The sequence below is a fragment of the Zingiber officinale genome, chromosome 10B (genome assembly GCF_018446385.1).
Source record: "Zingiber officinale cultivar Zhangliang chromosome 10B, Zo_v1.1, whole genome shotgun sequence".
Lineage (NCBI taxonomy): Eukaryota > Viridiplantae > Streptophyta > Magnoliopsida > Zingiberales > Zingiberaceae > Zingiber > Zingiber officinale.
In genome coordinates this window covers 52,235,526-52,263,355 of record NC_056005.1, presented here as the reverse complement: position 1 = coordinate 52,263,355, position 27,830 = coordinate 52,235,526, and the positions used below count along the sequence as shown (strand labels likewise).

Sequence of the window (27,830 nt, the reverse complement as noted above, 5' to 3'; positions counted from 1 at the left end):
ACGCCATTGATCGCCTCCGAGGTACCTTGCAAAACCTCATCTTTTCCCATTTCTAGGGTTTGTGGTTCGTTGTATACCTCCCCTTCCTTGATCAACTTCCGTATCCTGCATCTGTTTGGCTTTGTTGGTAACTTATATTCGATTGTTTTCATGAAGTCCTGCAAGGTATTTCAGATGGTTTGCCTCGAGGAAAAAGGCCCGAAGAGATGGAGAAATTGGTATTGCGTGTGATTTTGTTTGGATCCTTCATTTTACTTTTAAATATATGTTTTATTTTGGGAAAATTAGGTAACTGAACTATGGAGGGCACATATGAGGCATCAAGATCCATCGAAGGTCATGAACAAAGATATCATTTCACACTTCGTTCTTCGTCTTGCATATTGTAGAATGTAGGTTTTGATTTTTATGGTCATGTTTTATTTTGATATCACACTATCTTTCCTGAGTGTTATCTCCTTCACCTCCTAGGGATGAATTAAGGAAATGGTTTCTTTCCATGGAGACTTCTCTTTTCCGCTATCGATTCCGACTAGAAAGCCCCGAGTCATAGGTATATTCTGGATACCTTGTATGAGGTTTGGAGCTCTTATCTAATTTCATTTACCAAAATTATGTTCTATTGCTCGTAGAGGTCACTCATGTCTGAATTTCAGCTACCCTATAAGGCTATTAGTCATGCAGAATTCGAGGTATGACTGCAAATTTATGCACCATATTTCTGGTCATATTACAATACTACAAATTTTTAGACATCTCTTTCTATCGAGATGCATTTTTCTCATGTTCTTTGGCCATGGTTTTATCTAGGATGTCTTTTAGTACTTATAGGAAAATATTTTTTATTGCATTGCAGACTGTAAAGGAAAAATTGAACCAAGTTGCGCATTCTATTGGTCAACCGTTGAATGGTATGTCATTACCTACCAGATTTACATTTGTGATGCTACTAGTAACTAGTAATGGGCAAGATTGAACTTCAATAAGTCATCTTAAAACTCTTGTGATGCAATATATATTTGTCAATTTATCTTCTTATCAAATTACAGGGAACTGATTATAAATTGTTTTGTTCTGTTTGAAAGTAACACAGATACCAGTTGCTCAATCATTTATAACTTTTACTGTTATGTCTAGTAATTTGACAAATTTTTATTGTTTTTTGCAGCTGATACACTCTTTTTTAAGGTACCATTTATCTACTTATTTTTAGTCTAAACTCTCTTTTTTACTACAACAATGTTTTCTTAGTTTCTACTGACCTGTGTCTACTTGCAGGCACCCTTTGAAGAAGTGCCAGAATTATTTGTTGGCTGCAGGGTTTTCCTAAAAAAGGTTTTTCTTATGTTGCGATGCATCAGGTCCATGTTAAATTTATCTTTATACTTTCAAACTCCACAAGATGTGATTATAACTTTATACTTAGTCGGAACTTTTTTTATTTTCATACTAGATCGTTAAAACCTGACAAGTTTTTTGGATGCTGAGTCACGCTCTGTTATCTTTTTCATGGTATTGTAGATGTGCAGTAACATTTGATAAATGATCTAATATCCCTCCTTGTGAGGCAGCAAGCAGTTCTTCTGATCAAGCAAATAGGTACTGATTTTATTTTAATTGAACTATTAAATCATGCTCACACTGACTTGTTAGTGTATGATTAATTCCTTGCATTTGTTCATCAGGAGACAACATTGTATCTTTGATGTTGATCAGATTTTTGTCCAACAAGTTTCAGAGTTTTGATCCCAAATGACTCACTAACATCTGTTAACCAGTTTTTTTATGTTACTCAAAATACCATGCATTCTCACAAGCAGCTAATCGGTTTATAGTTCTCACTTCAACAAATGTGTTCCTGAAATAAAAGACAGTAGTACCAACACTGCAAAGAGAGAGGGGGCTTCTGGCTCCATCGACAAGATGCAGAGTGGATGTCTTTTTTTCACCCTGATTGTTTCTGTTTAAATTTTGTATCTGTTTCTCGCATAGATTTCATTTCTAGGTAAAATTAGCCAGTAGCTTGACGTTACCATAATGCTCTCATTTTCATCATGATGATATGTTAATCTTATTTTTGCATTGAATTCTATTCAAGACTATTGTCACTTCTAATGCTACATAATAAAACAGAACGACAATCAAGTGATATAATATCAATAGGCATTTGGTTAATCTTTTTTGGTTGACTAATGTACCATGATTGATTATTTTCTAGGCAGTAGATTCTGGTGGAAATGCAGCAAAGGCAGGACTTAGGGTTGGAGACCAAGTATTGTACACAAGCAACTTCTTTGGGGATGAGCTGTGGCCTGCTGATAAGCTGGGTTTTACCAAAATAGCTATCCAAGCAAAGCCAGACTCTGTTTATTTTGTAGTAAACAGGTATGATCTACTGGGGTCGTGTTGTGAAGTCTGGCAGAAATACCTAAATATGAAATGGTGAAAATATTTGTTAGGGCTTTCCATCCAGTAATATATCCATGTACTTTTCTTCTTGAAGAGAGGAACATTTAAATGTTCAGAATATTAGGGAGTTTGTAGACACAATGTTTGCACTTTTCCTAATACGTTCTTTATCTTTTATCTGATTCTTATTCTCCCTGTTGCATTTCTTTACACTCTAACAGGGGAGCAGAGGTAGATGTAAAATGACTAACTAAGAGGCCTGCTCCTCCTCGATTTGGTCGCACCTTGACTGAAGCACAAAAGGCAAGCTAATCATTTTGCCTCAGTCTCGATGTTGTCCTGTGACTGATTTCTTTAATTTTTTTTGATTGATTGACATTTCTTTGAATTGTGTCTAATGTGTTCAAATCATACGTTGTCCAAGTTATCTAGTTTAACTTTATTGCTATTACTTAAATTCAAAATTCTTAGCTGTTTGTGCATAATTAAACAAGTGTTATTCCAATTCCACCCTCTTTTACTCATGTTTCAGAATGATATTCGGAATATGAAAAAATTGAACCTCCATCAAGTACTGATTAATTAAATCACAACTATGAGAAAACTTTGTTGCAATAATTTCTAGTTTGGAATATATTAAGTTCCCAGGAATGATAAATCTATCACTATATGATGTGGTTGAGATAAATGATGAATGTGTCTCTTTTTAAGCATTCAGATTAGTCATCTTATTACTTGGTGCTCTTACTACTTTTTCAACTATGATTTTTGGTCTTGGTTTACTAATATATTATTTATGTGTTTTTACTGTTTACAAATCTCAAGTACTCCAGAGTTGAAATTGATGAAGTGCGGTTCGAGTGGGCTGAATGCATGCTAGATTACATTTGAAGTGTGGTTCTACCTTGATGTGTTGTTAAAAGAATGTTCTACCTTAATGATTCTGATATCTATTAGCTTTTGATGTAAAAAGAATGTTTGTGTATTTTATGGATACTGTTGTAAGAAGATTATTTATATAATTTATGAATATTTGTGTATTTTATGGATACTGTTGAATGAAGAATATTTGTGTAATTTGTGAATATTTGTGTTTGTTTTGTTACTGTCGGTTTTTCATTGTTTCGGAAATCAAATTTGTGAAAAATATCGATATTACATCGGTTTTCCACCGCTGCAAAACCGATGTTATTAACTAATATTACATCGATCGTATACCGCTGTCAAAACTGGTGTTATTAACATATAATATTACATCGATTTTACACCGTTGATGAAACGGTGTCGTTAAGTGATACTACACCTAATTTGTTAAGTGATACTACACCGGTTTTAACCCGATGTCTAAAATGACAGACCTTTTACATCGACTTCATAGACATTGGTCGAAAATGTAATAGACACCGGTGGAAAACCGATGTCTATGAGGGTTTTTGTTGTAGTGAAAACTTTCACAATCCTTTTTATTCCTTCTTGGCCGAAATCCTAAGAGCATGGTTCTAGGTTTTTAGCAACTTTAAAACATGAAAACCTTAACTAACATCATATAGTGAATCACATACCATAAGGAATCATAAGCAAGCATAGTCTATGTTTTAAAACTTTCTCAATCCTTTTATTCCTTCTTGACTGAAACCCTAAGAGCATGGTTCTAGGTTTTTAGCAACTTTAAAACATGAAAACCTTAACTAACATCATATAGTGGATCACATACCATAAGGAATCATAAGCAATCATAGTTTATGTTTTAAAAACTTTCTCAAACCATTTTATTCCTTCTTGGCCGAAACCCTAAGAGCATGGTTCTAGGTTTTTAGCAACTTTAAAACATGAAAACCTCGAAAGCTACTTGTACTGCAGGTGAGGGAGATACTTACTTCCTCTCGCTTGGTCTATCGCAAAAGAATACCCTTGTGGAGAGAAAACAAGGAAGATCCTCCGCTTCTAGGACTCCCCCTTGTATATTTTGTTTGTATGAAGACTTAGGCCTTGAGGACTCCTCCTTGTGAAGTCTTCCTAAGGATGAGCCCTAGGCTTGTTTCCGAAAAAAAAAAGAAAGAAGAAGAAGAGAAAGAACTAGGTTCGGCGGAGGAAGAATAAGGAGGAAGAAGGTGAGAGGAGAAAGCAAAGTTTGCATTCCCTTGCCTCTTATTCTTTCTTATTCTAAATAAAAAGAGGAGGAAGAAAACAACTTGTCATCCTCTTGTTTCCTCACTTAATCACTTTCTCATTTATTCTTAGTGAAAGAAGAGAAACCAAACTTTTCATTCTAAAGAGGAGAAAGGTGTCCCTTCCTCTTAACTACAATTCCCCCTTTCTTTCTAACAGCACTCCCTTGCTAGGGCTACCGGTTATCACATACCACATAATACTTGTCACTTGCTAAGAGGTTCAAGGTTCAAACCCTGGTCATGCCTCTTTTTGGTTCTGTTTCTTTTTTTTCACTTTTAAAAGAAAACCACATAAAGCCCTTTCTAATCATGAAAAATATATATAAAATTTGCTAGAGACCCTACGGGTGTTACATGACAGACTAGACATCTAGCTATGAACTCCGTGATGTCTTTCTTCATGTCGTTCCACCAAAAGGAACGCCTCAAATCTCGATACATGCGAGTCCCGCCTAGGTGGATAGCAAATCGGGAGCGATGATCCTCTTGAAGTAGCTCCTCCAAGATCAGGTGAGATTGAGGTATACATAACCTGCCTCGCAAATAAATAACACCCTCGTCATCTCGGGTGAACTCTGTCTGTTGTCCGGAAGCTATCTGGCTGCCAATGAACTATAAGCGTTGATCACCGGCCTGGGCCTCTCGATCCTCGTCCTGATCAATGGCTGAGCAACCATGGTAACTAGAATACCCTGCTCTATCTATCCCTGCTCCTCAAGCCCCAACTCGGAGAAGCCCTGAATCAAGTCCGCGACCAAAACTCGGGAGCTAAAGTTCCTCTGGACTTCCGGCTAAGTGCATCGGCAACCACATTAGCTTTCCCCGGGTGGTAGCGAATAATACAGTCATAATCCTTCAGGAATTCTATTCATCTCTATCAGAGATTGAGTTCCTTCTTAGTAAAAAGATATTTGAAACTCTTATGATCAGTGAGAATCTCAAATGTAATACCATATAGATGATGTCGTCAAATCTTCAAAGAAAAGATAATTGCGATCAGCTCTAGATCATGTACTGTGTAGTTCTTCTCATGCTCCTTTAACTGACGAGAAGCATAAGAGACTACCCTGTCATGCTGCATCAAAAAAAATGCCAAAACCCTATAGAGAAGCGTCAGTGTAGAGCATAAATCCGTCCTCTCCAGAGGGCAAAACCAGAATTGGTGTTGATACTAATCTCTGCTTCAGCTCCTGGAAGCTGGTCTCGCAGGCTTTGACCACGTGAACTTCACGCCTTTCTTGGTCAAGCGTGTCAGCGGCATAGCAATGAGAGAGAAACCCTCAATGAACTGATTTCGGCTACTCCCAGCTGGTGACAGCCTCGATCTTGTGAGGGTCTACGAAAATACCTCGGCTAGAAATCACGTGTCCCAAAAAATCGACTAAGGATAGCCAAAAAACACACTTACTGAATTTCACATATAGTCGATGTCGTCGAAGGGTCTCCAAGACTATGCGAAGATGTTGTGCATGTTCCTCCTTGGAACACGAGTAGATCAAATTGTCGTCAATGAAGATGATAACGAACCGGTCTAGATACTCTAGGAAGACGCGGTTCATCAAATCCATAAATACCGCTGGAGCATTGGTAAGCCCAAGTGGCATTACCAAAAACTTATAATGTTCGTATATAAGGCATACTCAACCATAAGGTTACGAGCCACGAATTTGTAATCTAATCACCAACTACATATCACCAAATCCATAAATATCACACATCACACTCACTATGTCACCATCAACGACAAACTCAAATAATAGATCATCAAAACAAATATCCACTAATAGATAATCAGACAACCACATAACTCAACATTTAATTTAATAAATCATTAGAAATCGACATATCACAATATCTGATCTCACAATATCCTCAACCTCAAGCCATCCTCAACAACAATCAACCATAATAACTCCTCAGTGACCAATTTTCATTATATCGAGTACCCTAATATCCAAAAGATATGAGTATACAAACTCTACTAATCTTATCCAAACAATGTCTAAGGAGTATGTCAAATCTCATCCTTTAGATACTCAAATATCCATAATTAAATAATCACAATTCTAATTTCAAGGGTCACTCAACCTCCTGACTAAGAGTCTACCCATCAAAGAATATCACCACAAATCTTAAAATCATACCCGTAAATATCTTCCGACAAATGTCGATAAAATATCGAATATCCTGATCTAACATATAGACTTCAAGACCTTTAGTAAATGATTGAGTGATCAAGGTCTTGAACTACTTATGGAGACAATGATAATTGAGTCGACTAACCATTATCTTGAAACACATCATACTACGATTGCTCCACCTGAGGTTCAATAACCTCAGGTGGCAAGCAATACCCACAAGGGTAGAGGAGTACTATCAACAAATAGCGAACCAACATAACTGTCAATCGACGTTCTACTCCTCATAAATCATCATATGATATTTTCACTCAGTGAAAGTGAAACTTCCTAGGTGTTAATCAACTAACACTACCTTTGTATCACCGCTGGTCATAAATCTCTATATACCATCAAGGATATCCATGATTGGTCCATGAGTCAGGATCTCCCATGGAACAACGTTAGGTGAGTTTTTTTTATCATCACCTTATAATCCATCATGCTACTGAAAGAGGTAGTGAAGTACTTGCTCTCAAAACACCTCAACGTAATCACCAAAGATGCCTTGATGTCAATATCATTATCTGCTTCTTCCTTCACGTGATGCCTTGTCACGTAAAGATAAGTAGCTAACTTCAATTTTGCTTACGCCAGTACAAATTATATATCCGAATGTACTCACCAATTCATACGCCCATGAAATGGTTGTATCTCCTAAATGTTAAGCAAGTAGCTTTACACCTTTCCACATCAGTAGGAGTATCCTATCTGAATGTACCTTCTAAGTCATCCTACCAGGTACAGACGATCCAGGGTTAAAATCCACATGGAATAGGATACGTCGATCCTCTATAGGTTGACCAAGCCGATAAAGGTATATGACTGATTCAGTCCTCTCTAAATTGGTACAAGTCATGTACCCAAATGTGCCTAAAAATCTCTAACCAAGCATGAGTAACCCAAAAATTCAAAATCTCTATAAAAATAGAGTAAGTCAGTCCCCTACTAATCGAACCAACAAAAATATATCGGTCATCTACTAACTAGTCCAATAAGAGTACATTAATCCTCGACAAAAGCAACTAAGGCAGAACCAAAGAGAATATAAATTAATCCTCTTCAGACTGAGTTAACATGATTATTACTAGTAGTATGATATGATGAATCCCCTAAGACTGTTATCCTTAATTTCCAATAGAGTCATTCGTAATCAGTGGTTGACCCATCACATGCAATATATGCTACAACCAATTAGATAGGTACTAAAAGAGTACTAACACATATCATAACCAACTATCATAGACAACTATATATGTACTAAAAGAAGTATATGATAACAATAACAAACATACCTCCTATAGCTTGGAGATGTCCTATTGCTGCCTAGTCCCAAAATCCAAAAAGTCATATTGAGAAAACCAAAACATGAAATCAAAAATACAAGAAAATAGGCATCGTAAACCTGTAACTCTGATACTGCAGAATACATACGCAGCACCTCAGAGGAGTCCCTGCCAGAGGAAAATCCTGCAGAATCTTCCTTATACTAATGACAATCTAAAACATGAATACAACCACAAGAATACATACATCAGCCGATACGGCTAGAATATACACAACCACGCAGTTATATACTCAACCCACTCGGCTGGAACAAAATAATTACAACCATGTAATTATATATATTAAACAACCCACATGGTTGTACTAAACTACAGCGGAAAACAAAAGGAAAGACCCATAAACCAAAAACAGAGACTATTAGCCGTCTAGGCTTACACAACCTTAAAAAAAACAAATACAATTAAATAGCCACATGGCTAAACACCAATACCATGCCAAAATCATAAAGACTATATGAAAGAAAAACAAGAGCAAGGTAAAACCGTCCTCTTATGTGACGTGGGACCGGCAGACAGGATACTCCAAGCGACATGACATATCTATGTGCTAATCTGAAAACAACAGGAAAAATAGGGGGTAGTGAGTATAACATACGCAGCAGGTATCGTGCAGACATGAATAGTAAGATATATCTACCAGTAATAATCATGGAGTATAGTCTCTTGAACAATAACAGGTAATGCAAAATTGAAAAAAAAAAGGGAAAATCTATATTCACTAGGGTCTCCTATCCTGACATAAAGGTGTGAACCTCTCCAACAGATACAGGGTCATCAAACCAAATACATAATGTATCCTGTATGCATGTTAATCATATGCAACCATAAAAATGCAGCATCCAAAATACAACAATCACAAGTAATAAATGCAATCCATGCATATGATGCAAATGACATGGTCACCCCTGACGCCAGTCAGTCATCTGACACGCGATGGTGAGACCGAGTGGTAGGGCTATGACAACCGTGCACTCTGCCATCACTACTCCTAAGTGACCGAATGGACAAGATGCTATCAGAGTACACCTATCCTTCTACCCCAAACATAGTAGGGGAGTCAAGGCTCTCATCTCCCTGTGTCATAGTCAAGATGAGGGATCTCTGCCCACTACCACGCTGTAATCACACTACCCATGAGCGGACCAGTGGAGCCCTGACAGAGAAAATTACACACACCCTGTCTGATATACCACTAACCCATGAGTGGTTGTGTGCGCAAATCATGTAACTAGCGATGTGCTCAACAACAATGAAGCCGACAATCGCTCAGCATGCAATCATGTAAAATGGTGCATGACAATAAAGCATGTAACTCCTGAAAATACCAACCTCCTCTAATGTGTACCAACAAGAAAATCGAGTCCATAACAATGATCTAGGTACACATGCCAAGTAATAAACCTAAGTACACATGCCAAATAATAAACTAGGTACACATGACAAGTAATAAACCTAAGTACACATGCCAAGTAACAAACTAGGTATGCATGCCAAGTATAACTAGTAGCTAGACCTGTAACCAATAATGCATTGTATGTCACTACATAAGTACACATGGCAAAAATCAAGAGGATATAAATATCAATGCATAACAGATCACAATATGGGCATACTACGGGTATTAAGTAGTGGCATACCAAGGCATATAAAAAAATATAACTATTACTACTAGTTATAACCTACTAAGTATATCAAAATGACAGTATCAAAAAGATAAGTCAAAGGTACCCGCCTTTATTTGTCGATCATGATAAACCAGCCCCACGTCACGCTTGTCTCGAATCAACGTCCTGCAAATCATATATTATACAATTTACCTAATCAGATAAGCAACAAGTAGCTAGACCTAAAGATGCAAACCCTCAGGAAAAATCCTAATCGATATAATCATCTAACCACTCTAATAATCCTCAATCGACATAAACTTTTTCACACATGAACAACCAACTACAATACCCAACTCAATCCATAATCTACAACAAAGGTCCAATTCTCTACGCCTTACCTCAATCTCACAGCCACTCTTGTTGATCCACACATAGGGATGGTTACTATCGGAAGAGTAGTTGCTGGAAACCACCTCACTGTTCGGATCAAGAAGGAGATCAAGAAATCAACACACCAATTCCACAACCTAATTCTAGAATAATTTGTGCACCTTACCTCCTCCTCCCTAACTATCTGTGATGACCAAGGTTCTAGCTATGCAGACTTCCGGCTAACATGGATGTAGTGGCTGGAAATCAATTGCTGCTGGAACCTTGTGGCTTCTATGGCAGCAGCGCAAATGATTGCCACCGAATCGGAACCAGATGCGGCTTTGCTCCCAGTGAGCGATTGGGGATATCGGTCAGGAATCTATAGCAGTGGAAAAGAGATATCTCGGTCGACAGTGGATCGAGATCTAGGGCATAACATCAGTGTTTACCTGTCACAAGATTGGGAGATTAAGGTAGGGGTAGAGGAGATAAAATCTTGACCGATGATGCCCCTGTGTGGGATGGCTCGGACGGAGGAGGAGATGTGAGGGAAGAAGAAAAGCTACGACTCCCGGTCGGCGGTGGATCAAGCTTTGGTAAGCAGAGGAGAAGGGAAGCGGCTCGGGGCTTTCCTTGGTTTTGTATGCGAGGAAGGAGAGGAAACGAGGCGTCAGGAGGGCGGCGTTGGGTTGGGGAAGCAGAAGAGCTTGGGGAAGAGGAAGGGGTCGGCGACGAGTTGGGGCGGCGGTGGCTCGGCGTCACGCGAGAGGGGAGAAGGGAGAGGCGTCGAGAGGCTTAGGGCACGGGTGATTCGGGTGAAAATAATTTGGTTTTATAAATATATAACTTAGGTTTATTTAATTAAAACCTAAGTTAATTTCTCAATTAACTCCCACTTGAGTGGTATTCCAAACAGGCTTTCCCCAAGCCTATAAATTTGTCCCCTTAAACTCGTCATATGAGATCCGAAAAATTTCTAAAAAATTTCTAAAATTTTTAAAAAATTCCGTTAAAGTTATTCGTCCATTAAACTCTATTATTTTATTATTATTTTGTTATGGTATTTTACATTTGGAGCAACCACTATCCTGTTAGTTAAAACCCTAGAGCCAATCATTTGATGATTGTTATATGGACTCATTGTATCATATTCTTGTATATTAATAAAGGCATTTATTTTGATTATTATACTTACTTGGATTGGTGCCAAATAACTAAGTATAATAGCGTCCTTGAGTAGAAGGTTCTTACCTATATCAATCGATTAGTTGAATCGATAGTGAGATGATATAGAGAACACTACTCTTAATCATTTCTAGTCGAGTATTAACATTCAGGGACAATGTTAATGCAATAAGACTAGCATGTAGGTCAACTCGATGACTTGATCTCACAAGTCATGGATATAGAGATATTAAGTTGACACATGGGTATGTATTGGAAAATGTATACTGAATGACCCGCCATGAGAAAGTATCATGGATTGTTATATGAGTATCATATACTTTCTCATGTGGCTATTAGTATAACTACTAGTCCTTGGACCTGAAGTCACCATGATTCCCTACATAAGGAGTTATGTACTTTGGTTTCGTCAAACGTCACCCGTAACTGGGTGGACTATAAAGGTGATTACTGGGTATGTAACGAATTATGCAGAGAGATGTGAGTGATGTAGATGGGATCTATCCCTCCTATATGACGGGAGCGACATCGGTATTCTTAATAGAGTGAGACCACGAAGTGCATGGTCATGCCCAAATGAGTCAATATGAGATATTGAGCTCATTTGATTGAGTGAGTCTACTTGGAGTTCAAGATTTAGATTGATTAGAGGATGACACGGTCTATGCCTCATATTGATCAATCTAGATGTCTAGGATAGAAGGACAATGTCACATATTGTGAGGAGTCACAATTAGTAGTCACAAGGTAATGTTGGATCTCAACATTCTTATAACTTGGGTAGTAATGATGTGTTGCTAGATACCGCTCATTACTTATGCTTCTAAATTGGTTTAGGAGCATTGCCAACGTTATAAGAACCTATAGGGTCACACACAAAAGACAATTAGATAGAGATTAGGTTCATATGATGAACTAAGAGGATTAGATTTATGTGATGAATCAAATTGGATTAAGAGTAATCCTAATTGAACTAATTGAGTTGGACTCAAGTTGATTCATGTGTTCAATGAGTCTAATTTAGATTATGACTCATTGAATCAATTTAATTAAATGAATTAGATTCATTATATTAAGTTGGTTTGAATCAAATGGTTAGATTAGATCAACCATGAGAAAGATTTGGTCAAGTTTGACTTGACTTAAGAGGAAGATGAAAAGTCAAGTTTGACTTGACTATTTGCCACCTCATTTGTGAGTTGACATTAGGAGGATTAATGATGATGTGTCACATCATCATGTTTAGCACATGTTTGTGCCACCTCATGGAGGTTACAAATCTCCTCTTTAATGGCCACATTAAAGAGAATGGAGGTTACAACTCCAAGAGGTGGCCAACCACTTATTGTATGGAATGAAAATTTGATTTTCATTCAAGGCATTCATTCCATCTTCTTCCTCTTGCTCTCAATTTTCTTCTCGCTCTCCTTCCTTGGCCGAACACCATCTAAGGTGCTAGCGCACCTTTGTTTGGTCTTCTCCACCTAGTTTGTTCGTATGGATACTTCTAGAGGATCGTACACTTAACGATCTCGAGATCCGGCGAATCGTTGGACGAGCGGGATTGTGAAGGGCATCGCATCGAGGGTAAAATCCTTCTCCTAGTGTAGATCTAGGCTTTAGTAAACTCGTACATGAAATTTTGTTTTATAAACTTCGCATGGATCCGGTGGCATGGGAGATTAACTTAAGTTTTAGTTAATTTAATTTTTAATTTAAATTAAGTTAAGTTTTAGTTAAGTTAATTTTTAATTAAGTTAATTTTAAATTTAAGTTTTAAGTTTAATTTGATTTTTAATTTTAAATTTAATTTAATTTAAGTTTAAGTTTAAGTTTAATTTAAGTTAATTTTGTTTAAGCTTAATTTAATATTTAAGTTTAAGTTTAATTTAAGTTTATGTTTAATTTTAATTAATTTTAAGTTTAAATTTAATTTAATTTTTAAGTTTAAGTTTAAATTAATTTTTAATTTTAAGATTAATTTAATTTTAAAGTTTAGTTTATTTTTTTTAATTTTAAGTTTAATTTAATTTTTTATTTTATGTTTACGTTTAATTTAATTTTAATTTTAAGTTTAATTTAATTTTAATTTTAAGTTTAGGTTTAATTTAATTTTTAACTTTAAGTTTAATTTATTTTTTTTTAGAATTTTTGACCTGGAATATAATGTTCAGCACCACTGTGTTATGGGTTAGAACTACTATACATCTTCTAGGTTTAAAAGTTCAATATCAAGTAGTAAGTGTACATTGAAGACACCTCTAAATATATATTTTTTCATTTGCACAACACATAAACATCTCATATCAAAAAACAAATCATTAACATTCAGGTGATTGTATTCACATCGTCAAATTGTTCTTTTCAAAAACTAGAGCTACACAGCAATGGACAACAAAAAAAAATCCTAAAACAAATACTCGATATTGCAGACTGTATTTTTACATAGTAGAGAAAATCTTGTTACAAATAAACAAATATTGTAGCCTATATAATACATATATGAGAAAATCTTGAAGAGAATAAATGAGAAATTGTCGAATGAGCTGCTATGTTGAAACCTTAATCAATCTTCTTTAGAGAACAACCCATCTTCAAAAAGTTTCTTCACCTTTTTACTCTATTGAAATCCTGCCGAAATATGTTTTGTGAGGAAATAGACGCATGAAAAACAGGAAGACGTAAGATAAGCACGAAGCTCAACATGACGTTTGGGTGGCTTGGATAATAAGGTTCAGATGCTTTAGAAAAAGTGAAATTTGATCGGCTATTGGCGAGAGGGATAAATTGAAAATTAAGTGTCTTTAGGAAATCTAAAAGTTACATCCACCCATTGAGAATTCCATAACTTTAAACCTTTGATCAATCGACGTTACCTTTTTCTAATTGCACTTTTGCAAAAAAGATCAAATAAGTTTAAGAATTACGGCTACACCTTTGAAAGTTATATACAGAGAGAAAGTCTTATTACCCTACTTACTCATCTATGAGCAACCTATGAGTACCTACTCTTAATTTTATATATATATATATAATTCTCACCTCCTTTTACGTGAGAATTGAAAACCATATTTGGACAAAATCCTAAATCCTAAAAAAACTACTAAATCAATTTACCACTCAGCAGGTGCCCAAGGATTACCCATAAATGAGTGAGTATATATATATATATATATATATAATCTCATTACCCTACTCCATGTCACTTAAACTATGATCTATCAATGTCTAAAAATCTTTTAATCAACCTTCTATTTAGTTGTCACATAAAGAGATAAATTAACAGTCCTAAAATGGAGTAACTAGTACAATAAAGTGAAAGATTGATAATGAATATACAGAGGCATCCAAAATCAATACAGATAGCAACCACACCAACTTTCTGTTTTACACATTAATTTGGAGATTGATCACACTACTGAAGAAACTCTTGCACACTATGCAAAGAATAAATCAATTGACAAGTGATGCATATAAAATTTGACATCTACAAGTTTTGCACATAACTCAGTATCATCCCAGCATACATTATTTTAAGAAAAGGAATGTCAACTAAAGCACCTGCAGCTTACTAAGATGCTCCAGTAGAGAAGTAGCCTTGCGCTTTGCCCGGTCAGTACCATTCTTTGCTAGTTCAGTCAAAGGTATAACGGCACCTAACCTCCCTATATATGACAAATTTTCATTATCTTTCTTGCAAAGTGCTAGTAATATAGCTGCTGCATTCTCCTTGTTGCGAGGCAGGCCAGTCCTTATAAGGTCAATGAGAAGAGGAATAATGTTTGCCTTGGCTATAGCCACTTTACATTCTTGATGACTGACAAGAACAGACAATATTGTCAATGCTTCGTCTACCATGCTATTGCTCAATGGATCCTGGAGCATCTTAAGCAAGGGTGACAAGATTCCAGCGCGAACAGCTCGAGCTTTGTTTCCTTGATAAATACACAAGTTAAACAAAGCTGTTGCAGCATCCTTCTTTCCCCTGTTGCTTCCACTGTAGAGCAACTCAATCAGTGCATCAAAAGCTCCAGGTATACTTCCAATAGTAATTTTGTTTTCATTAATGAGTGATAAGCTAAAAATGGCTGCTGCGGCATTTTCTCTTGCTTCCATGCTTCCACATTTAAGAACTTGAAAAATTGGAACAATAGCACCAGCCATCACTATTAATTCTTTGTTGTGATCATAAATAGAAAGGTTAAGTAGCGCCGTCACTGAATGCTCTTGGATTTTATGGTCATTAACTGATAAAAGTTTAACAAGCACTGGAATAGCTCCTGCTTCTGCTATTAGAATTCGGTTGTCTGTACTCCTTTTTGCAAGGGATCTTAGTTCAGCAGCAGCTGATTTTTGATCCTCTAATGTCCTACTTGAGAGATTATGCACCAGAAGCCCGATAGCAGCTCTGTCCCCTGTAAATTCATGGAAAGTGCCATCACTCTTCCTTATCCATCCACTCACAGTTTTGCATGGCTGCTCAACCTTGTGTGTTTCACACCACTGCATAATTAGACTTCTCAAAACATAGTTTGGTGTTAATGTAAGGTTTTGAAGCTTTTGCTGAGTCTTTGGACATGTTTTGTGACCACAGTCAATCCATTTTTGGATATAGATCCGTTCATAGGTCTGCAAGTTTGAACAGAAGAAATTAAACATCTAAACAACCCTATATAATCTAGTATAACCTAAAACTTCAACCTATAATTTTATTTTCTTAATTACCTGTCCTGTGGAAACAATAACAGGATCCTTCATTAATTCCAGGGATATTGGGCATCTGAAATCTTCAGGAATCAGCAAAGACTGAGGTTTCTTAGTTTCCTCTATGTCAAGTGAGGTTAAGCTGATTTGATTATCACCATTAAAAGCATATGATGGAGAGTCAGGTATATTTGGCAGTTCTTTGTCCATCTGATGGTTAGGCATTCCATTAAGTTGTTTGATTAACTCAGCTATATCTTCAAAATTCTGATCACCATTCACCATATTTTCAATATGAAATACTGGCAAGCTGCTAGTCCTCTTCTGTTTGAGTTCCTTGCAATGGGTTTGTGATAACATATCATAAATCTCCAAAAATACTCTTAAATTTGAAGCTCCTATTTTCTCAGTTGCTCTCCTTAGCTGGACACAAATTAACTCAACCTACAAAGAAATATTTCACCATAGAGATAAGAGATTACCTAGTATAACACATTACACTGAATCTGATTCCCATGTTCCCTAAACAAATATTGACTGGAAAGAAGAATTCATTGCATATTACCTGTTCTTGGACTTCTTCTGAAATTTGAAAGTATTCATACGATAAGTTTCCAATAACTTTCTCAAGCTGCCATGTTACATACTGGAATTGGATAGTGATATTATTTTCTTTCGCATCCTATAGTAATACACCAAAGGTTTCCATTAAATTAATGACTGCAAACAGTTGACAGATTTCACTATGTTAAAAATGGAACAATGTGAAAGAAAAATATAGCACAGAAGTTCATAAGCAGTCAACAAGTCTACCGGAAACTTAAGTTGTTATTCGAACTACAAAGAAAATATTTTAGGTTGAGGAATATCTATCATTTCTTATTGGTATCAATATTATAAAAAACATTTGGTAGGATCAATCATAATAAGGTAGAGGTCAGAATTTATTGCCTCAAACCACCCTTTGTAGATTGGAATTAGTGCTTTTGGAATATGAATCACCCTAAATGTAAAGCCCCATAGTGGAATCTTCATCTTCTATAGTAAGAGCAATTCCAACACTATCTTGTGTGCGGAATGAAGGACTTCAAACTCCGAGTCAATAGAAAAATGAATACATACAAGAAAATGACAAGAAATTAACACAATTTTAATGGATTTATAGCTCCTATGACAATAGTCAAAAGATTCTAACACAATCTTTTAGCGCCAGTGATTCCGTATTTTCATGCACCAATAGAAACTGTAATAAATTTGGTGGCTGACAGATTGGAGTGATAATTTGTTGACTTATAGCAATAAACAATTTTGAAGCATGTAGTAATAAACAATTTGTTGACTTTAAGGCTCAATTCACCCCCAAGAATGGTGTGGCATAGTGGTCTAACAAATTTCCTCTAGGATAAAACGAGAACACTCACTCTTCTATGACTTGCATTACTAAGAGTCCATGGTCCATCTCACTCAAAGAAAAGGTTGATGGAATCCACCCACTAAATTATGTAAATCTGGTGATTTGAGCTTCTTCTAGAGGGACGAAAAGGGGTGTTTCTTAGAGGGGGAGAGGAGACTTACAGCTTGCTGTGAACTTGCACTTGCATCTAAAGTGATTATCACCAACCCACTCCTAGACCTATGCAAATGAGTTCAACCCTTATTGTGCCTCTTGGGTTACATATATCCAAGCTTGGTTCATGAGGCAGAGTTTGGCTTTCTATGTGGCAATAAAATAAAAACATACCTTCACATGACTTGCAAAGGTCTATATATGTGAAGTGAAAAGTACATTAACAAAGCACCATCATCTCACATGCAACAGGTAAATATTATTTGGCACATATGCTGGTGTGCAACATGTGGGTGACATGTCATGCTAGACGTGCATGCACACAAGAATATGATCACACAGTTGTGCCATACACTTTGGTGCATCACACAACTCATGTGAGTTGTACGTGACCTAGAACTGTCTTATGCTTTGCACTAGATTCTATCAAATGCAAAGCATACGATATCTCCACTAAATCCACCTTTTACTAAACATAAATTTATATAAGAATTCATATTTAAGCGTCTCAATCCCCTCCAAATTCTAAATATAAAGAAAGTTCCCCATGAAAATCTTAAGAGCTCCTGGAGCTCTCTTTCTTTCTTCGTTCTTCTCCATGTTTTGAATACCTTTTCAAAAACATCTTTTATTTCAAATAATTCTAGCAGTGCGCAGGGAGATTAAAAAGTGAAAATTTTGAGCATCTACCTTATACGATCCCAATGGTTGTCTTTTGGTAGGACCAACACTTACTAAGAACACATGATACTAGATAAAGTTTAGAGAAAACGTAATCACATCAAAGATACATATAAAAATAGGTAGATAACATAATTTTTTATCTTTGCTAAAGTTCATCTGTATATTTTAAGTATAGTTCTCTGTGTAACATAAAAGAAATACACAAAGGAAATCTCAAAGTTAATGATCTATGTATGATTCTATAAAATTGTAATAATAGAGGGTGTTAATTACTGACAATATTCAAGAAGGTTGATGCAAGAATTCCTATTCATGAGAATCCGAAGATCAGTAAATGAAACTTGCTGTCCAATCAGCTGGATGAATAAACCTTGACATTCCATAATAATACTACAGAGAGAATACTGCAATTTGAAATAATTTTCTGAAAAAAATCCAGACAGAAATATTCAGGAAATATAAGAGGAGAATGCCACTCTGAGATTTAAAATATATAGATTCTGTTACAGAATGAAAAGGTGAGTATAATTGCATGGGGACGTGTGGAGAAAGGAACGGAGGCAAGTGCATGGCATGTGATACTTCTTTATAATTGCTTGTTGGAAACACAATGATATGGAAGTGAGAAATGTAGAGAACACGAAGAAGGAAAAAAAAATTAAAGAAAAAAGCAATAAAGATAATAAGAATGAATAAGTGAGGAACACTGAATTTTTGTTGGGTTTGGCAAGCTTTTCTATTGAAATACTTCTTATTATGAACAGAAAATTTACATAACAACATAGCTTTTCTACAATTAATCACAACATGATTTTATCTCTCTTTTTATAGACTAAGGAACCTAGGGTTGACACATATCAGATACTGAAATTAACAAGTCATATGCTATATATGAGATCTGTCTGAAACTTCTATAGAGAACGCCAATTTGATTCCATAGAGAAAATGGAAATTTGAAACAACACCAATTCAGTCAACTGAACATTTGATTTGATGGAAAGTGTCATCATAGCACCATCTCAGTTCAGTTAGCATCAAATAAGGTCAGATAATCATCTCATAGGATGGTAAGCCTGTTAGGTTCAGCACAGCACCAGGACAGTCAGACTAGCATCTTATAGGAATGACTTGGCACCAAATCAGGATGCATGAACACCTGGTAGGTAAACATAGATATGCTTGAGTCAATTAAAGTTGAAGTTGTTTGGGATTCAGGAGCATATCCCACCAATGGTATGATTCCCTTGCACCCCAACAAGCCCATTAAGGAGTTTCATCCCTAAAATACTGTGTTGTGCATCAAACTGCATAGTGCATCAAGCAAGTCTCTCAGCTCCAATATGAATGAGTGTGGGCAATAGACAGATAAAATATTCAACTAGAAACTTGTGGCGCTTTCTAATCAAAAAACATGGGATTTTGGCATATTATTTGAAGTTGTGGTTGTTACATCAATCACCCTAACCTAGAGAAATGTGTGCTTGTGTTTCTAGCATGGTAGGTGGTTGTGTCATCAAATGCTTGAGCGATTAAGAAAAATAATTATGTGAATTTGTCAATTATTTCATATACAACACAATTTGGGTCAACTTTGATATATCTCTTGATATTTGAGAGCAATTCATGAAGTAATTTGATCTTTGGAGGACAAAATGCTTCCCTCTAATTCTTTATCAATTGATGCACAGTTTGCCTCATAAGACAAAACTGCATTTGTTGATGAAAGTGGTCAGAATATTGTAAGATTGGTGTTATCAAGAAGGAAAAATATGAAAGTTTGTGTCATTATGTTGCAATTGATGATAGATAGATATTAGAAGACTGATGCTTACAATAATGTACGTACCCTGTGATGATCAACTTTATAAAAAAAACGTTCTCGTTAAGCAAGCTATGCATCCTCTAATTCAGTGGGATTTTATGTAAATTTCCTACTAAATCACAATAACATAGAAAAAAGAGTATGGTTGTAGTGATGATATATCAAAGCCGGACACATTAAGTTTATCCATTACTTCACAGATTAACCTACATGTTAATATTGGCTTACTAAAAGAATCAATAGAGGTAGGAAGGACTAACAAAGGAGGCACTGTCATGCTTCGCTCGCTGCCAGATCAGAAGACACCTTTTAGCCGCCTCGAGGGCCATTAAGAGATCAGCCAAGCACGAAAATGAGTCCAGCTGCCGCGGCGCTGAGGAAGAGGCCTCATAGGAAGCGGGCGGCAGCTGGGCTGCGTCGCCGGATCGGACGGCAAAGTCCCGGATCTCCTCGAAGAAGTGGCAGAGAAGCGAGATCTTCCGGGAGAGTCGGAGGCAGTCGGCGCCAAGGGAGCCAGGAGAAGCGGCGGAGGCGAGGTCGGCACCCATGGTGGCTATTTCCCTGACGAGGACCAGCATTGCCTCCGCCGTGGCGCCCAGGCCCAGTGGTGAGGCCATTGAGTCGGCGGCAGCCGGATCCCTCTGCGGCTGTGGGGCGCAAAACGGGGGAAGTGAGGCGCAGATTCCAACGGCATATCGATAAAATAGATGGGAAGAGGCGGAGAGATTCGCGGGAGAGAGCGGACACAGCGCGAAGACGATTAAACAAAGCGACAAAACTGACGCAAACGGGGAAAAAAAACAAATAATCGAAGGTTGTAAGTCTTAACAAACATTTAAAAAGTGGAATGATCAATTTTTAACAGGTTGAAAATTTTATCGACAATTAAAAGCAAAGCAGCGGTAGTCGTCCAAAACATGGTTGGCGCACAGTTGGAAGGCGAATTAAAATAGGGCAACATGTACGACGGGGACGCCACCTACGACCAGAAGAAACAGAGTCGCGTCTAATCCTGAAATCCCGTAGACAAATTACCCTCCAACATACCCCCCATTCCCATCGGTTAAAGATGTGGGTGACGGATCATTTATATTTTTCCCGATAGCAAGTTGTTCGAACACTTTGTTTGATTGAGCACCCGCATCGATTATGTGGGTATATTTGAGGGGGACTAACGTGAGGGAGCGGTTTACTTTTGGAGTTTTTATTTATTTTTTATTTTTGTTTTTCTTGGCTTTTAGGAGAAAGAATCAGTTGGGTACAGCTTGCCCACCCACTGGACCGCTTCACCTGGTTGGTTGTGGCTGGCAATACCAAAGTTGAATAGAAAAATCAACTTATTAATAATCAATCAGGAAGGCCAAGGGTGAGGAATTAGGGGAATGTTTAGCTTATTTCATCATGATTTCATTAAAAACAAACTATGATGGTAGAAATTTAAAAGGATTGCTGTTTAATTATCTACATCATTAAAGAATGTTTTTTTTAAAAAAATATATATTAAAATAAGTACTTCATCTACAATTTTTTTATCTAAAATACTTTTATATAAATTATCAATGTGTAGGATTTATCCTATTTATTTCGGAGGATAGATTCAGAAACTAAACATTTCGACTGTTTCCTTCGTGTAAGTGGATTAATTTTATTTCTTTTATATTATTTATTTTATCTAAAATAACAGACGGATAGATTTATAAATTCATCCGTTGATCTATTTGTGATTAAAATTTTATCCATTCAAAAATGGACAGAACTCTTCTATCCATCCTTGTCCTACATTGCCCTCAACCATGCGCATGGGGGTCGAAAGTGAGCAACCTTATATAATAAGAGGGAAGGCGACCATGTAGAGGAGGGAGATGCGGCAGGCGAAGAGCTCTGGGTCATGGTCAATGAAAGGGATGGAAGAAGCAATGCTACCTTAGGCCGAGGAGGCAAACGAGGAGAGGAGTGAACCAGAGCCAACGAGAGGGTCTATGCGGAGCCTGGATCCTCTGGACCACTTTTTGCGAACCAAGGATGGTCTCTAATAATGCATTAGTGGAGATGAATGGTCCCCACCTATTTTATAAGTGGGGACCATATATTCCACCAATACATGTTTAGGAGCCATCCCCTGGACCGCAAAAAGCGGTCTAGAGGATCTGCCCTTGTTTATGTGGTGGTCTAGAAGATCTAGTCAGCAACGTTGAGAGTGACGACGTTGCTGCTGGGATCAACAACGGTAGTGTTCATAGAGGATAAGATTGAGATTGCGCTGGCGAACAACGACATCCTTGCGTTTCTTTGCTTTAGGGCTTGAAGATGAGGAAGGAGAGAGGAGGGATTTGATGACAGCGACGCATGGTGCTGCAAGTGGATTTAACGAAGGGTGTGGTCAAAATTAGAGATAATAGAGTATAGGATTGCTGAGCACGTGAGAGGGGGGGGGGGAGAGGGGATAAATCACATGATTTTAAAAATTCTATTTTTCAGTTTTGAAAACAAGTACATAGCAAAAACACTAAGTATGACGGCGAAATAGAAAACTCAGTCGGTTACTTAGTTCGGAGCCTTCAGCGACTCCTACTCCAAGACTCATGATCCGTCGGACCATATCGATAGGTAATCTACTATAATCTTCTTCTGAAACTACCGAAAGAGAGAATCGAGTACAATAGTAAAGATAGGAGAAGGTAACAAGCTACACTTTCCTTTATGCAGTGATTAAATACACAAAGAAAACTTTGTTGCCCAACACTTATAGATTGTCGAATCGAGCTTGGTGTTAGACAACTTCTTAGCAGTAGTCGAGCACAGAAGCGTCGTAGCAGAGCAGCAGGACAAAGTTAGAGCAGTTGGATTGTCGAATGATCACGCAAAGGCTTGTAGAAGAGTTGTGAATAAGTTGCATTGAAGCCTTGGTCGAGTAGCCCTTTTAAAGAGGGTTGAAGGTGATGTGTGCATATATTATGATCATTTACGCACACTTTAGCGCACGTTCACGTAATTTATTTATATATACTCGTTGCATAATTGCCTCTTTCATCTTCTATTCATTATATATATTCTTTTGTTCGGATATCTACTCTTTGTTTGGTTTTGTGTTGACAGGAACAACTTTCGGAGCACAAACGACGATTACCAACGCACCGAAACAAGTCGAAGAACACGGTCGTGCACTCTTGGCACGACCGTGTGATCAGATAGAGGGGGAGCAGTGGATGGCCATGCAATCCCCTGCACGGCCATGCAACCGAGACCGAGGCAGTTCAACACACGGTCGTGCAACCCTGCACGGTCCTGCCACCCTAAGACCGAGACCAGGAAGTGCCCGGCCGTGCACCCTTGCATGACCGTGCAATAGGGACCGAGGCTAGACACCACACGACCGTGCAACCCTGCATGGCCGTGCAACGCCATCAGAGGATGAAATGAAAACGACCGTGCAATCCCTGCACGGTCGTGTGGCCCAGCCAACCCTAGCCTATATAAGGGAAGCAGAGGATTGGACCCGAAGGCCACTCATCGACATAGGATAAGCATATTCTCTCCTTCTTTCTCCGTATCTAAAAGTTGTATGTTTGTATACGCTATGCCTTTGGGTATTTCTCTGACACTTATGAAGTAGATCCTTTGTTCTAGGATTAGGGAGTAATTGTGGTTCGGTTTGATGTGAAACTCATATTGTACTTGCACTTGTTGGATGATCTTTTATGCTTTGTTTCAATTACTTGATTGCGTAGAACTTGTTAACCTCGTAGAGGGATTATTCCTAGATCGTACACCCGAGGGGCTCTAGTGACAGGGGTAACCCGTTCACGGACGTTTAGGGTACTTCCTTGAAGGGAGAGACAAATTCTCCTCAAGGAAGCAAGAGACCAAACTTAATCATTAACCGCTATCCCTAACTTACCGGTTAGAGTCGTGTCCTCAAGATTTACCGAGGTGCCCTAGTGACAGGGTAAACTGTGACAAGACTTCTTAGGGTCTTTTTTTACTCCGGTACTTAGGATAGCCGCTTTAGCTTCCGGTAATTGCATGATAAAGGACAGCGAGTGTAGGATAGAGCGTGACACATCAATACCACCACAATGAAACTGACCTCCTAGAGCTCCTCATAACCAAGACACTTCGACTTACCAGCTCTCGACTTTTCTCCCCGACCTTTCTTTCCTAGATTATTCACAACCATTGATGGTCTAGCTAACCCTTAGTGATCGATTTCTAGTGCTTATAACCAGTCCCTGTGGGATCGATATTTTTATTACTGACGACAAAATCGTGCACTTGCAGTTGCGTAACAAGTTTTTGGTGTCGTTGCTGGGGACTGCGTTGATAACATTAGTAAAATCATATGGGATTAGACTAGGCTTTCCCTTTCTCTTCCTTTCTTAGTTTTTGCATTCATTTTTTCTCTTTTGTTATTTTCTATTCCGCTATCATATGTCATATCTTATTATTGCATGCGTAGAGCTAACCTTTCAGAAAAGCTACTACCCTTTGATCCAAAGATTGACAAGACATTTCGGAGGAGAAGAAATCTACAGAAGGCATTCCAAGCAGCGGAAGAATCCTCAGAAATGGCCGACAAATTGCTGAAAGATTACGCGACACCGTATGCGCGAGGGGTTCAATCTAGTATCACCCGACCACCAATTGAAGCCAACAACTTTGAAATCAAGCCCGCAGTAATCCATTTGGTCCAGCAAAATCAATTCGGAGGAGGACCACATGAGGACCCAAACCACCACCTAGAGTTGTTCTATAAGATCTGTGACACTATGAATGTAAATGGGGTTCCTCCATAATCAGTCAGACTACTTCTCTTCGGGTTTTCTTTGAAGGATAGAGCCAAGCAATGGCTGAACTCACTTCCAGCAAACAGCATATCATCCTGGGAGCAGTCTGAGCAGAAGTTTCTGGATAAGTTCTACCCACCCAGCAAAACTGCTCACATGAGGAACCTGATCGCCAACTTCAAACAAATAGACTCAGAATCATTATTTGAAACTTAGGACAGATTCAAGAATATGCTGAGACAGTGCCCCCATCATGGCCTTGAAAAATGGTTGGTCCTACACACCTTCTACAATGGGATAAATTACCACATGAAGGTATCTCTTGATTCTGCAGTAGGAGGAGCAATGATGAACAAAAGTCTCGATGAAACCGAAGAGATCATAGAAAATGTGGCGCAGAACCACCATCAATGGGCATCTGAAAGATCCTGCGGCTCTTTTACAGGGAATCCAGTTAAAGCGTCAGGGAAATTCGACATAGATGCAGTTACACTGATGTCTGCGAAGCTAGACGCTCTGACCAAGAAATTTGATGCAATGGGAGGCCACACAACTAATGCAATAGCATGTGTTTGGGACACTTGTGGAGGTACGGATCATTCTCAAGACACTTGCCCTTTTGGACCAATACAAGCACAGATGAACCAACTTGAGCAGTGTAATGCAATAACCAGCTACAATTAGAGGTAAAATAATCCGTACTCCAATACATACAACCATGGATGGGGGAATCACCCCAATTTCTCATACTAAAATAATTAGGATCAAGGACCAACACATCAGAATTATCAGCCTGGACAACAAAGCCATCAATCTGGGTAATAGACCTATCAACAACAACAACCCTCAAAACTGTCCAGGATTGAAAAGATTCTTGAGGAAGTTCTCTCAGAGCAAAAGGAGATGAGAAACGGGATCAAAAAACTGACTTAGAGGTTGGAAAACTCTATAAAACATCAAAAAATGCAAGACATCCAGATAGCTCAGATAGCTCAGTCTGTCTCGAGAGCACAGGGCACATTCCCAGGGAAACCAGATTTAAATCCAGTAGAACATTGCAATCGCATTGAACTGAGGAGCGGACGTACTATGGGAGATCCTCAAATCACCACTCAGAAGGAGCTTGATGTGGAGAAAGAGTCCTCTCTCCTGCTACCCAATCAGACTCAAAACAGGGATGGAGAAGAGGCTACTAAGAAGGTTGAAGAAACTTTTCAAGCTGCCCCACAAAATCAAGCGATCCCTTTTCCTCAGAAGCTTATAACATCCCAGAAAGACGAAGAGTTCAACTAGTTTCTAAAGAAGATCAAAGAAATCTGCATAGGAGTACCACTGATAGTGCACTGCACCAAATACCGAAGTTCGTGAAGTTTTTGAAGGGAATATTATCTAGCAGAAGGTAGAAGGGCGACTTCGAGACTGTAGCACTAATAGAGAATTGCAGCGCCCTCCTTATGGCGAATCCTCCACCGAAGCTTCAGGACCCAGGAAATTTCTCCATACCGTGCAAAATTGGTCCTGAACTCATACCAAGAGCCTTCTACGACTTGGGGGCTAGTGTCAGCTTGCTTCCGTACTCCTTGTGCAAGAAGCTGGGCCTCCAGAACATAAAATTGACCACTATGACACTTCAATTAGCGGACCATTCATGTAGATATCCGATGGGAGTAGTGGAAGACGTGCGAGTTGAAGTGGGTGGGTGTATAGTTCCCACAGATTTCATTATTTTAGACATGGAGGAAGACCCTAAGATAACAATCATCCTTGGAAGAACATTCCTTGCCACAGCCGGAGCCATCATCGATGTAAAAGGTCACAAGCTATCCTTAGAGATCGGTAAAAAAAAGATCGAGTTCGATTTATCAGATTCCTCCATCTGTAACTCCTCCCCTCAGGGACATTCTATCAAGATCAACATGCACAAAGTTGAGGAGTGCAATTCCCATGAGAATTCTCCTCCAGCAAACAACATGAAATACATTTGTCCTGCACAAGTGAAACTGAAGGCACAGGCTAGAGCATTAACCCTAGGTGGGGAGCCATCCTTCCACGGGTTTAGTCCGCATTAACGGAAACAGGGTCGAGCTAAGGACCTAAAACAAACACTTCTTGGGAGGTAACCCAAGTGTTTTTTTTCGTTCTTTTTCCCAGTTCGTCATTCCTTTTTGTTGTCCTATTTCTCTAGTGAGTTTTAGTCTAGTATTTTATTTTGGGTATTTCATTTTCAGGATGTGTATAGCCTCCACGAGCTGGTCATGAGCGCTTTTCATGGGTGTGGAGGCGATGGAGGAGTCGAAATGACGAAGAACGAACCACTTTGAGCCATGTGGAGCCTACGTGGAGACTAAAGCCATGGGTCGTGCAACTCTGCATGGCCGTGTGACTTGTGTAGAGAAGGGAGAGGCACTGGCCGCGCCAATTGGCACGATCATGCAGCCCTGCCAGAGAGGAGAAAGATCCTGGCCGTGCCAACTGGCACGCCCGTGCGGCTCATATAGAGAAGAGGAGGAAAGAAGGAGGTCGTGCACCCTTGCACGCCCATGCAACGTCCCGTTTCACCCGTCCGTGTCTATAAGACACGGTCGTGGCTCAACCCGTGCACGCCACCCCCTCTTCCAAGAAACCCTATTTCATCTCCCCCTCTCCCAAAAATCTTCTCCTCTCTACTACACCTCACCACCCCCCGATTTCCCACCTCTAGAGCTCACTTTTGCCTAGATTACTACTACAAATTGAGGCTAAGATATCACCACTAAAGTGTTGTTTTTAACCATATAAATGTTGCATTATACTTAAGGTAATGTTTTTCATTCTATCTTATCAAGTCCTGTCATGTTAGATATAATGCAACGCTTTTGTCATTTTATGCAACACTTTCTTAAACCGTCGGGATATATATCAAAGGCAATGCTTGTCTATATGCAACACTTTTTTCTTCCAACGACAACACTTTTTCTTTGTTACTCTTAAGCAATTGCAACACTTTTTACAATTATTTTAAC

General features: G+C 38.3%; 2 protein-coding genes, 1 long non-coding RNA gene and 1 pseudogene across 3 annotated transcripts; 2 read left to right on the top strand and 2 right to left on the bottom strand.

Moving 5' to 3' along the window:
* The first annotated feature begins 2,176 nt into the window (after window positions 1–2,176).
* On the top strand, window positions 2,177–2,711 carry LOC122030589. Its single transcript, XR_006125481.1, has 2 exons — window positions 2,177–2,385; window positions 2,631–2,711. It is a non-coding gene; the product is annotated as an uncharacterized LOC122030589 (long non-coding RNA).
* An 11,862-nt stretch (window positions 2,712–14,573) lies between these two features.
* Window positions 14,574–20,882, bottom strand: LOC122030133 (U-box domain-containing protein 10-like). The gene is made up of 4 exons (XM_042589288.1): window positions 20,305–20,882; window positions 16,537–16,653; window positions 15,993–16,415; window positions 14,574–15,896 (listed from the first exon to the last, which is right to left on the bottom strand). Exons 1-4 carry the CDS (start codon window positions 20,659–20,661, stop codon window positions 14,820–14,822), a joined length of 1,974 nt encoding a protein of 657 aa, XP_042445222.1. The 5' UTR covers window positions 20,662–20,882; the 3' UTR covers window positions 14,574–14,819.
* Window positions 20,883–25,016: 4,134 nt separating this feature from the next.
* Window positions 25,017–25,088, bottom strand: LOC122030722 (annotated as a pseudogene).
* A 1,194-nt stretch (window positions 25,089–26,282) lies between these two features.
* Window positions 26,283–26,897, top strand: LOC122029134. The gene has a single exon (XM_042588084.1). It carries the CDS (start codon window positions 26,283–26,285, stop codon window positions 26,895–26,897), a length of 615 nt encoding a protein of 204 aa, XP_042444018.1.
* Window positions 26,898–27,830: the final 933 nt, after the last annotated feature.